Source organism: Cnephaeus nilssonii, assembly GCF_951640355.1.
Source record: "Cnephaeus nilssonii genome assembly, chromosome: 19".
NCBI classification, from domain to species: Eukaryota; Metazoa; Chordata; class Mammalia; order Chiroptera; family Vespertilionidae; genus Cnephaeus; species Cnephaeus nilssonii.
Window position 1 is genome coordinate 24,458,689 of NC_137090.1, and position 12,260 is coordinate 24,470,948.

The following is a 12,260-nucleotide window of genomic DNA, read 5'->3' on the forward strand; positions in this document are numbered from 1 at the left end:
GCGCTCCTACCGAAAGAGAGGGCCATGCCTACGGGCTTCCGTTTGGTCCAAAGTGGATTCAGGCCAGTCAGCCTGCTGTCAGGGAGGGCTCTTGGGAGTCAGGGACAGGCATGCTTCTGGAAACTTCCACCCAAGCTTGACCAGCTCAGACCTGTATTAGCTCAGGAAATCTCCACCAACTCCCCACCCCCTAAGCATCTTCTTTCCCCTGACTGCTGCGGACCCTCTGAGCCTCTAATGCCTCTAAAGCTACTAGGGCATCTGTCCCCAGCTCCTCACCAGCCTGCCTGGGGTGGCCTCTCCTGGGGCCTCCCTGCTTTCCTCAGCCCCCAGCAAGCCCCAAAGACCACTCCGCCTCTCCCTCCCTCCTTCCAGCTGATGATCCCTGGATAATTTATGCAGCAAATCCTCTTTAATCTTTAATCCAGGGTCCTGCACAAAGGGAACTTCCTGTCTCTTCTTCACAGCTCGGGTGGAGGTGGAGCATGTCTGCCATCCCACCGTAGGAGGTGTGAGGGGGTTTGGATAATCAGTAACTTGGACATAAGTCAGATTCACATCCGGAAAACCTTGAGGGCTGGGAGGAGGGGGGGAGGATTAGTGGTTTCTCTCCCACTCATGGGGCAAACGCCCTCTCCTTCCAAAGGCGTCTCCTGGGGATGCCAGGTGGGCCCTTTCTCTTTGGGGGTCTGGCTCAAGCCCCGAAGGTGGTGCGCTGCCCCGAGAGGCCGCTCTTGAGGAGCTGAGGAAGGAAGCGCCAGGTGACGGTGCAGCACGGTTCTGAGCGCCTCTCGCACCCGGCGCCTCTGGTGATCTCGGGCTGCAAGGTTCGCCCCGAGGCTGGCAGCCCCCTGCCCAGCGGGCGCCCTCACTGCCCGGCCCACCCCACCGAGGTGCAGACCCCGCCTGGGGCTGACTCGCCCCGCCCCTGCACCGAGCCCCGCCCCTGGCCGGTCCACACTCGGGGCGGAGGGCGGGGGCCGGCGGTGCGGCGAGGTCGGCGCGCAGCTCCGGCCGCGGGTCCCTCCGGCGCTGTCCGAGCTGAGCCGGCCCAGTCCGGGCTGCAGCCATGGTAAGGCCGGGGGCGGGGGGGAAGGGTGGGGTTGGGGCGCGGGGCCAGGCCGGGGCGCGCAGGGCCTGCCACTCCCGGGCGGCTCGCGGGGACCCGCGGCGCCGCAGCCCTGAGGTGCCGGGCGGGAGGCGCTGTCGCCGGCCGTGGGAATAGGCAGGCACTGCTCTGTCGCCGTTCCCAAGTTTCTATTCCTGATCTGAGCAGCTAGAAGCGGACCCCGACCCCCGGGGTGCTGCCCGTGTTCTTGGATGAAGGGGTGGGTCCGTGGTGGGGTTTGGGGTGCGCCGGCGGATAAGCGCATGCTTTGCTGGGGAGGGCGCGTCAGCGCTGAGCCGAGGTGAGCGTCCCCGCCCTGGCTTGGGTCAGCTATTACCTGGGTGACCCCTCCTCACCCAGCTTTCCTAAGCTCGGGGGCCCGCACCAACTTCCTTTGGAAAACACACAGAGGAGGCCCACAGACAGTTCCTGCCTCTTCAAGAGGGAGGATGAGCTCTTGGGCCCTCCTTCCCACAGCCTGGCAAGGGGCTCATCCTCTGCCCCACAGGGCCTTCTGCCCAGACTCCTGAGAGAGGGAAGCCCAGCCCACCATCTACTCTGTGGGATCAGCTAGAGCCCTTTACCTCTGAGAGAGAAGCCAAGGGAAGCTTCCTCCTGCAGCATCCTACACGCACCCTCCCCCTTCCCAACCAGGTCCCTCTGCAGTGGTGGGGGGTGGGAGGAACTCATTCCTGCCACCTGCCTGTAGTGGGAGGAGAAACAGTAGCCCCAGCCAGCCTCCCTGGAGGCCCCCAGGTAGGAAGTTTTGATGTTGGGCCAGCTCTTCTCCTGCCACTGCTGCCAGAGCCTGCCACAAACACCCTGTGCCAGGTGTCAGGGCCTCAGGCCCGGTGCCAGCTTCTCCTCCCAGGCTGGAAGCCCCCCAGCCTTTGCCTTCTGCCTTGGGCGGCACAGGCTGTTGACCGCAGGAGGAGATCTGTGACCAGCCTGTGGGGCAGGATGTTGGCTGTGGGCAGCCTCCAGAAGGGAGCTCCCTGGGCCCCATGGAATCAGAAGTTTCTGGGTCTGGAGAGGCCAACCTTTTGGGCTCTTGTCTCTCAAGCTGTGTCCAGGCTGAGGCCCAAGTCTTGGCCAGGAAGTCTTGGTGACCCTGTGACTTTCCCCAAAGGGGGGTTCCTGGGAGAGGCCAAGTGGTGTCAGTCTTCATCCCTGCCTCCATCCTTCTCCCCACATGGGGACGGACAGACGGATTGTTCCAGAGATGGAAGCCTAGGGGAGCACTGATTGTCCCCAGTGCCAAGTGCAGCAGAAGCCAAGAGGGGCTTTTTCGGCCACACACTAAGTTCAGTTCAGCTGAGGTCTTGGTGCTTTCAACTTGGCTGAGGCCACCCTTTCTTCGCTAATTAAAGACACCCCACCCCCCCCCACCCCACCACCACCACCACAGTCCTCAGCCTCAGGCCCCTGACCTCAAGCCGGCCCAGTCCTTAGACTGACAGGATCAAGTCCAACGAGCCTCCTCTGTGAGGGTCTCTCTTTGAAAGGAGATCAGTGGGGCGTACTCCCCAGCCCAGAACCAGGGGGTTTAATTTGCATGCAAAAAAGGACAGGCCAACATTGATAACCATCCTGAGATTTTTGATGCACCGTCTGTCTCTCCTCGGGTTCAAAGCAGTATGAGGTATCTCACCTGGGAGTGCTTTCTCTCCCTAGCCTTCCTGGGCGTCAAGGAAGGGCCATTCACAACTGGATATTAAGGCCCTGAAATTAAAACACTATTCAAAATCGCAAAGGGTGTTTCTGGCCAAACCAGAAACACTGGGCTCCTGACTCCTTGTCAAGTGCTCCATCTGCACACGCCCAGCCAGGCCTCTCAATTTGTCTCCCACCTAATTGGCAACTTTAAAGCCCCTGGGATGCCAGCCTCCTGTTGGCCTGAACTCATGCCCCTCAGAGACCAAGTGCTAGCAGTTGCCCCACTGACTCTCTGCCAGTGATGGAGTGATACATGTCCCCAAGGGTATCTTTAGGTGGGAGGAGCCCTCCGGGGCTCTCTGAAGGGCAATCTAGGCGCCGATTTCTGAAGATAGTGGGGTTCTCTGCTGGAAAAACACAAAGCGACACTTGGGAAGGAAACTGGATCCACTTCCATGAGAACCTATGACCAGGGGATTATAGGACACCCTCCCCCCCCCTACTTCAGCACTGCTTAAAGTTAAGATGAGAGAGAGAGAGATTGGAATCCTTTGGGAGTGGGGTCTCCTGGATAGCCAGCCCCATGTACATATGGGCCAGGTCACCTTGGGGATATAGCTCACGACCCTCTGAACAGGTCTTGGTGTCCTTGGAGGTTAACAGGAGAGGTCAAGTAGATTAAGAACCTGTGCTGCAGACAGACTTGGGAGGCTGGTGCTGTGCCCACCAGGGTAGGCAGCCGGCAGGCATCATGGGGCAGCCAATCAGAGAAGGAGGGAACTGCAGAGAAAGCCAGCTATCCTGCTGCAGCTGAGCTGTCCTTGGAGGGTGGGAGCCAAGGGAAGGGGAGGACGAGGGGGTGGGGAAGGACATTCCACAGGCTTTTTTGGCCCCTGACAGAGACAGGGGGGTTACATAGAAAGGGGAAGGAGCAAGCCAGGGCACAGGATTACAACAAGAGCATCCAGACCAGGCTGTGTCTGTGTGTGAGGAACTTTGCCTGAGGGATAAAATTAGACCTAGAGCTTGCCGACAGGGAGTCCGAAGCGTGGGACATGGACCGTTCGATGGGATGTCAAGGCAGCTCTGTCTCTGAGGACAGGACTGAAGCTGGGGTAAGGTACTGTTCTGGGAGATGGGTGGACCTGGCCCGTCTTCCCCCTGCCTTGTCTGGGATTGGGGCTCAAAGTCAGAAAATGATATTTGGTCATGGGCAGAGCTGGGGGTGGGGAAGGACAGACAGGAGGGGAGCACCCTGGTGTCCTGACTCCTTGTCTAGAGCCCCTGTGGGCCCCTCCATGCTGACCAGCCGCCAGGGCTGGCAGGGAGAATGGTGCTGGATTCCTGCAGGCTCTGCTGGGAGAGAGAGGGGTGGGGGTCTCCATCGGTGCCCTCCCTCTCTCTTCCCTGCTCAGCACCCTGGGGAAATCAGGGGGAGCACAGTCCTCTCCCACCCTTCATCTGACGCCCAGACCAACTGCTGGGCCACTGGGAGGTTGTACAAGGGGCAGGATTTCCTGGAATTCCCCAGACTTTTTAGCTGTCAGAAAACAAGACCTGCTTCTCCTCCCCACTACCTCTCGCCCCAGCTCCTCTCTATTGCCATATAATTCATCATCCATCCAAGCTGGGACGCTTCTGGGAGTGGAAAGGGGCACAATTAATCACTGGACAACAAACGTAAACTGGGATGTGTGGTCACGCCACTGGACCCTACAAATAATAGGGGTGAGAAAAGCCTCTAAGGTCAGGCTTTGCCTCAGGACGGCCTCTTCTGGTCAGGAAGCCCCCACGTGCTGGTTCCAGTTTCAGGCTAAAGGGCCTCTTTTCCTCCCCCATCCGGGCTATAAGCAGGTGTGGGGACTTTGGAGGCGACAGCCTGGAAGTCGCTCTGAGGGGACTTTTCCCTCTAGCCTCCCTCTCTCAGTCCCTCCCCCGGGCAGAAACCTAGCAGTGTGTAAGTCCGCGCCCTTCGTATTTCCCTTTGTAAAAGGGGGACCTGCAGGAAGACTGTGGCCACAGTGGTCCAGGGTAGCCCCCACTGGCATGGCCATCCCTTTGTCCTTGAGTCAGCCTCTGAAGCCGGCCCTTGTCCATTGTCTCGGGATGGCACGTGGCTATTGTAAGGCAGAGCTGAGCCCAGCACTGCCAGGCACCCCACAAAGGAGAGAGGAAGCTTTCGGGTCTAGGGCTGAGGTGAGAGGGAGGGGAGCGGCCTCTCTTCTAAGCTGGGACTGGTCTCTACAGTGGAACCAGCCATTCCCTGCTCACCATCCCTGTGGTTCCTAGCTCAGGCCAGATCCCCTCCTGCATTGCTGGGTAAAGCCCAGCTCCAGGCAGAGGTGATGAAAGGCAACTGAGGGGTGTTTCCCCCTATAGGTCCCTCACATTTGCAATCTGAGTGTCCTCCCATCCTACATCACCTGGTCCCTCCTAGACCCCCTCCACGCATACACAGCATCCACTGGCAGGTTTTTCCTTCTCCCCTGGAGCCCAGGTTCAGGCTCTGGTGTGGCTCATTGTCTGGAATAAGAGGGAGTTGGGTCAGCTCTACTGAGTTCTGGGCAGTGAGCTCTGGGGGTGAGCACTCCCAGCGGAGTCTGCTTGTCAGCCCCCGAGGTCCCTGACCTGCAGTGGCAGGAGGCATGGAGCTCCCTGCTGGTTCTTGAGGCTTGGCTGGCAGCTCCCTTCTCTCCTCCCTCCTGCCCTCTTGCCCCTGCCCCTCTGACTCTAGGCACTCTCCTTGAATCCTGTGCCACATTCTCCTCTCAGCTCTGATGCCTCTGTCTGCTCCCCTTAGTCAGTCTGACTTTCTGGCCTTTGGGGGAACCTCTGACCCTGGGCTTGGCCAGACCCCCAGGAAGAGCAGCCTCAACCAGCACCTGGTTGAGCGGGGGCTTCAGGACTGGAGCTGCTCAGTTCTCAAGAGCCCTTGCTAGGCTTCAGGGCTGCTGGGAGTTGCTCCTGGACCCTGGGGCCTCTCCTGGCATCTCAGACCTGTGTGTGAACAGGTGAGGGAGGGAGGGATGGTGAATACTTCCTCTGGCTTGGCGGCTGCTTTGCCTTTTAACCACAAGCACTTTCCTCTCTTCCTCTTGCCTTCTCCTGTCTTCCTCCTTCATTCTTCCCTTCCTGCCACCTACCCAACCCCACCCCACCCTGCCCCCAAACCCCAGATCAAGCGCTTCCTGGAGGAAACGGATGATATCAATCTGAACAAGTTCGTGAAGGATTTCCCAGGAAATGAAAGCTGCCACCAACCAGAGGCCAAGACCTGGGTGTCCAGGCCCCAAGTTCCGGAGCCAAGGCCCCAGGCCCCGGACCTCTACCAAGATGACCTGGATTTCAGAACCCCCCTGTGGCCCCACCCCTCTGACAGCCAGCAGTACTTCTCTGCCTCAGCCCCTCTCAGCCCCTCAGCCTCAGCCCGGCCCCGCAGCCCGTGGGGCAAGCTTGATCCCTATGACTCCTCTGAGGTAGAGCCACCAGTCCCGTCCTTACTTTTCAGTGGGTGGTGCAGGAAGACACAGGGAGGGAGCAGAGAGAGCCGGGTGTGAGCGCGTGCATGTGCACGCGTGTGCACGCGTGTGTGCGTGGGTGCACACATGTTCATGCATGTTGAGCTGGGGCTTCTCTCTATCCTGTGTTGGCCCCAGCTCTGTGTGTTGGCCCCAATATGCATTGAAAACTGATAGTATCAGTAGGATCAGGAGCCCTGCTGGTGGAGTCTGGCACTGCTCCTCTAAGGCTGGGCAAAGTCTGAGGAGGGAGGGAGAAGGCCTGTGTTAGGTCCTGGGGCCCCTCCTGCCTCTCGCGCTCCCTGATACACTCCATCTCCCTGACACTAGGATGACAAGGAGTATGTGGGCTTTGCGACCCTCCCCAATCAAGTTCACCGCAAGTCCGTGAAGAAAGGCTTTGACTTTACCCTCATGGTGGCAGGTAGAGTGGGGGCCGGGTTGGGCTGGGCTGGAGTTTTTCAGGTGGGGATGGTATGTGCTGTATGTGGTAGAGAAGGAGAAAGCAGCAAGCGGCTATCCCTTTTTGCAAAATAGCTAGGAGCCATGGGTGCCCAAAATTGTGCTCGGGGTAAAGTGGTACAAAGAACACTTCACCAACAGGTTTCTTTTATTTGCCTTTTTTCTGGGGGACCTTGGGCAGTCTCTGACCCTCTCCGGGCCTCATTCAAATGAGAAGCTGTTCTCTGTTTCCTTTCAGCTCTAAAATGCTATGGTTTGGTTCATCTCTTCCCAATTAAATAAGCAGCAGCTCCCCTCACACCTTGGTCTAGTGGGGTTGCCTCTTTGCTACAGATCTCATCTTCTGATTTGGTACTTCTGTCCTCTCTCCTCCATCAGGAGAATCTGGCCTGGGGAAATCCACTCTTGTCAACAGCCTCTTCCTCACGGATCTCTACAGGGACCGGAAACTCCTCAGTGCTGAAGGTAAGGAAGCGAGGGAGCATGAAGACAGGGAGGCCGACCTGACTTAGGAAAACAAACTCATTCCAGAGTCTGGGGGATGGGGCCTTCCCCGGCACACAGGAAACCATGGCTCCTAGACTGACAGCATCTCTCTATAGGCCTATCTAGCCTGGCAGCCCACCAGCCAGCTCCCTAAAGATTTGGGTGCCGAGGCAGGGCAGGGACCAGAATCCTGCCCTTTGAGTGAGTCTCTGACCCCCAAAGGATTCCAGGAATCCAAGAAAAGAGCAGAGAGCAGCAAGAGGCTGGGGCCAGAGCCAACAGCCACCGGCATTTCCTGTGTTGGGAAATGTGCTCCTTGCTGGTTCCCAGAGAACAGGCCCCCAGCAGCCTCGGGGTAGGAAGGGGGGCAGTGTGGATGAGGCAGTCTGAGCAGCCAAGCTGGTTGGGGTGGGCAGTTTATCCTGACGGGGCAGGTCCTTGCCCTGGCCTCAGTTTCCCCCTTCTCTAGAGCGGATCATGCAAACTGTGGAGATCACTAAGCATGCAGTAGACATAGAAGAGAAGGGCGTGAAGCTGCGGCTCACCATTGTGGACACACCAGGTTTCGGGGATGCAGTCAACAACACAGAGTGGTATGTCTGACCAAGCACAACCCCAGCTGCCTCCCCACCTACCACCTTTTCCATATACACACACCCAGGTGCACACATAGGCACAGACGTATTCAAAATTGTCAGGAGGAAGAGGTTTGTGACCTTGAGCACACCACGGCTCCTTTCTGGAAGCTGTCTCTGTAAAGTGAGAGGGAAAGCATTGGAATAGATGATCTCTAATGTTCCTTCTGACTCTGACCTATCATTCTATAATGGGAGTGAGGACACAAGATAAGAAAGAAGAGCCTCAAACAAGCAAACACATGTGAAAGCATGTAGAACAGGGCCTGGCATATAGTAAGTGCTCAATAAATGTCACCCTACCTTCTTCCTTTCCTTTTACAGCAACACTTTAGGTGCCACAAACAAGTGTTATTAAAGGGGTGAGAGTGAAATGGAGGGAGGAGTAAATGGAAGGGGAGAAAGAAGAGACAAAGGGGAAAAGTGGAACTTGGTTTTAACTCCAGGCACACACTAGGCTACCAGCTAAAAGAAAGGGTGGCTTTGCCATACCATCCCCCACCCCCATCATCCCTGCTTTTTTTTTTTTTTTCTTTGCTTTTTTCTTTTTTCAGCAACTGGAGGGATAATGGTCAGATCTGAGTGAGTAGATGAGGAGAAGAATGAATGATAAAGACAGGAGAAAGGGTGGTGCCTTTGATGAAGAAGTTAGGCACGGTAGTGCTAAGACCTCTAGACGGAGAGTTCAAATCTTGCACAGTCTTGAGCAAATGACTGCATTCCTACTTCTTCCATTGAAAAATACTGGCCTTTACACCTCACCCAGTTGATCTGAAAATCACCTAGAATGATGCATGTAAATGTACATTGAAACCTATAAAGGGCTGTTTACATTATACTCATGAATTTTAAGATGATAATTGCAGGACCAGTGCAAAATTAAAATGTGGGGCCCCTTGTTCAAAATTATTAAGAACTTCTAGATGGCCACAGAGAATCAAACCAGTGCGCCTCCCCCCCATGTGACTACACAGGTTGCAAGCCCATGCAGCTGACCCTGAATAATCACCTCACAGACTAAATCAGACCCTTACAGACCTTTCTGTGCTCTGAACCTTCATTACATTCTTCATCATTACAGCATAGACTTTGGCTCAGCACACTGGTTCATCTTCAGTTTCATAGTCTAAGCCTTGAGGGAAGAGCCATTTCTTACATTCTTCCCGCATCACTGTGCTAGTACATGTTTTGTGGTCTCCACAAATATTCCTGATGGATTGAGGTGGCCTCCATGTCAACATCACTCTTCCTGCTCTAGGAATATGTCTCAGCAAACTGGGCTTGCCCTGCAACTCTAGCTCCAACCAACACCTGGTTCCTACTGTACCATCCCCTCCTCTTATTGTCCATAATAATATTGTCCTTGCCTGGCATCTCACAGTTGACTGTGCTCCTCCACATATACTCATTTAGTCAACCAGTAAGAACTTACTGAGCATATACTAGGTGTCCAGCCTGTGTTGGACATTTTAAGGGATGCAGAACAAGTATGAATGATCCTTGTCCCTGAAAGGCTTGTAGTCTAGTGGCAGTAGCAGTGGGGAGTGGGGAGCAGTAGTTCTCTAATATGTGTATCATTTGGGTAACAAATTAGTAAGTGGGTCAGGCAGTGTAGTGATAAACACACTGAGCTGAAAATCAGAAAGCCAGGGACCCAGTTGGGTAGAGAATTTTCCAGTGAAGATGATCAGGATCAAATCTCTTAGCTACTCTGGATTTAGTTCCTTCATGTATAAAATGACAGGGATGATGCTCAGAATGTCCTCTTATCAGGGCACCTATCAGTGAGGATTCAACTAGATAAAAGAAGAGAAAGCACTAGAAAATTGAGGTTCTTGAATCTATATCTATAGATATATAAATTTATATCTGCTCCCGTTCTCTTTACCACAGAGTGAGATTACATAATCTCTCTATACTATATATATTCAAGAACCTCAGTTTTTCTATCTATCTATCTATCTATCTATCTATCTATCTATCTATCAATCATCTATCTCACTGTGTGGTGAAGAGCATTGGTGTAATCAAAGGAGACTTGGTGGAAAAGATGGTTCTTGGATCTGGCCTTGAAGGGTGGAGTGGGTTTGAAGAGGTGGAGGAGAGGGTGGAACCATATGAACAAAGGCTCTGAGGCTGGACCATGAGCCTGACTTAGGGTTGCCTTGGTTTTCCCCAGTTGCTTTGTCCCCTGGGCTCTTTTCCTCCCATCAAACTAGTATTTGTTGAACTCCGCCTCTGTGCTTAGCCTGTTTTCTGTCAGGACATGTGATGCACCCCTGTCCCACCAGGTACCTCCCTGAAGAAGTAGTGAAGCAAGCCAGGGAATAACCAAGTCTTGAAAACACTGCTCAGGGTGGGGGCTACTCTGCAGCCCCAGAGCTCACTAGGCAGCCCCCGCTCCCACAGTTTCTCTGCTTGTCTGTCCCTGCCCCAGCTGGAAGCCTGTGGCAGAATACATCGACCAGCAGTTTGAGCAGTATTTCCGAGATGAGAGTGGCCTGAACCGCAAGAACATCCAAGACAACAGGGTGCACTGCTGCCTGTACTTCATCTCACCCTTCGGCCACGGGTATGGTCCGAGCCTGAGGCTCCTGACACCACCGGGTGCTGCCAAGGGAACAGGCCGAGAGCACCAGGGGCAGGGCTGCCACAAGCAGGTGGTCACAGATTCCTGTTCCCCAGGCTCCGGCCATTGGATGTTGAATTCATGAGGGCCCTGCATCAGCGGGTCAACATCGTGCCTATCTTGGCTAAGGCGGACACACTGACACCTCCTGAAGTGGAGCGCAAGAAACGCAAAGTGAGGGAAGCTGGTGCAGGGAGGGGAGCAGGTGGGCTTCTGGAAAGGACGGGGTCCCCAGAACTGTGGGCCCCTCATGTGTTTGCCAGATCCGGGAGGAGATAGAGCACTTTGGAATCAAGATCTACCAGTTCCCAGACTGTGACTCTGATGAGGATGAGGACTTCAAATTACAGGACCAAGCCCTAAAGGTGTGGCCACCCCAGGGCATCCCTTTCCCATCTTGTTTCTTCTGGGCAGAACAAAGAAATAGAATTCTATATAAGGGTGGGTTGTCTGGGGTGGGAGAGGACCCTGGTTTCCTAGAGAGGAACAGAGATGAAGACATAGGTGGAAAGGAACAGGTGAGAATGGGGGCAGGGGGTGTTGACAGACCCCCCCCCCCCAAACTTCTTCCAGGAAAGCATCCCATTTGCTGTAATTGGCAGCAACACTGTGGTAGAGGCCAGAGGGCGACGAGTCAGGGGCCGTCTCTACCCCTGGGGCATCGTGGAAGGTAAAGCACTGAGCTTGTGACCAGGGAACCTCCTTGCCCTCAGTGACTCTCCCCTCCCCATGCCCCTGGCTGACCCCTAGCCTTGCTATGCAGTGGAAAACCCAGGGCACTGCGACTTTGTGAAGCTGAGGACAATGCTGGTGCGTACTCACATGCAGGACTTGAAGGATGTGACACGGGAGACACATTATGAGAACTACCGGGCACAGTGTATCCAGAGCATGACCCGCCTGGTGGTGAAAGAACGGAATCGCAAGTATGGTCAAAAGCCAGGGCAGAGCTGGCAGGGGGGAATCCCAAGCACAACTTTGGGTGAGACTGAGCCCTTCCTCTTCTACAACACCTCAATCCAAGCAGGTGTTGGGGTCCCCTTAGCCTTACCAAGCCCCCTTTCCCTTTCCCTTAGCAAATTGACTCGAGAGAGTGGTACCGACTTCCCCATCCCTGCTGTCCCACCAGGGACAGATCCAGAAACTGAAAGGCTGATTCGTGAGAAAGATGAGGAGGTGAGAGCCGTATGGGGTTGACAGCCTGGGAGGTCCCCTGCTTGATCAGAAACCTTAGTATCTTTTGGTTTGGGAATAGGAAGATCCCTGGACCTGAAGCATATCTGTGTCCTGCATTGGTCAATGAGTGGTTCTATCCAGGGTCTCTAGCACACCCCAGGGCTACCCCTGGCTCAAGGGATCAGAGCTTGGGAACACTTCCCTAACATGATAGGACTCTCTGAAAGTACCCATTTTGATGCAATGTGCCTGTTCCAGCTGCGGCGGATGCAGGAGATGCTGCACAAAATCCAAAGACAGATGAAGGAGACCCATTAGCTGTCAGCCCTGGATATTTAAATCTTCTCCTCTTCGTTTTGCCCATGCCGGCCCCTTCCAGCACCAGCTCTGCTCAGGCCCCTGCAGCTACTGCCACTTCGCCTTACATCCCTGCTGCCTCCCAGAGACTCAGAGGAAATAAAATTTAACAAATATATAGTGGCTTCCGGTGTCACGGTCTGTATCTTTACCACCTCCTGGAGATCAAGAAGATCCTGGGACCCGGTTTTGACAGGCTTCTGGAGGAGGGTGCTGGATTATGGCTTCTAGTA

The 12,260-nt window shown here is 55.0% G+C and overlaps 1 protein-coding gene across 5 annotated transcripts; it reads left to right on the forward strand.

The window, feature by feature from the left end:
- Nucleotides 1-939: 939 nt before the first annotated feature.
- Nucleotides 940-12,150, forward strand: SEPTIN4 (septin 4). 5 transcript variants are annotated; one of them, XM_079797029.1, is made up of 12 exons: nt 947-1,072; nt 5,941-6,240; nt 6,613-6,706; nt 7,123-7,209; nt 7,700-7,823; nt 10,303-10,437; nt 10,551-10,668; nt 10,758-10,859; nt 11,068-11,164; nt 11,258-11,420; nt 11,571-11,670; nt 11,929-12,150. In XM_079797029.1, the coding sequence occupies exons 1-12, from the start codon at nt 1,070-1,072 to the stop codon at nt 11,986-11,988; spliced, it is 1,383 nt and encodes a 460-aa protein (XP_079653155.1). In that variant the 5' UTR covers nt 947-1,069; the 3' UTR covers nt 11,989-12,150. The 5 variants fall into 5 exon arrangements, with proteins under 5 accessions (XP_079653154.1, XP_079653157.1, XP_079653155.1 ...); XM_079797032.1 differs by lacking the exon at nt 947-1,072 and adding an exon at nt 3,805-3,879; XM_079797028.1 differs by having other exon boundaries at nt 940-1,072; nt 11,258-11,670.
- The last annotated feature ends 110 nt before the right edge of the window (nt 12,151-12,260 follow it).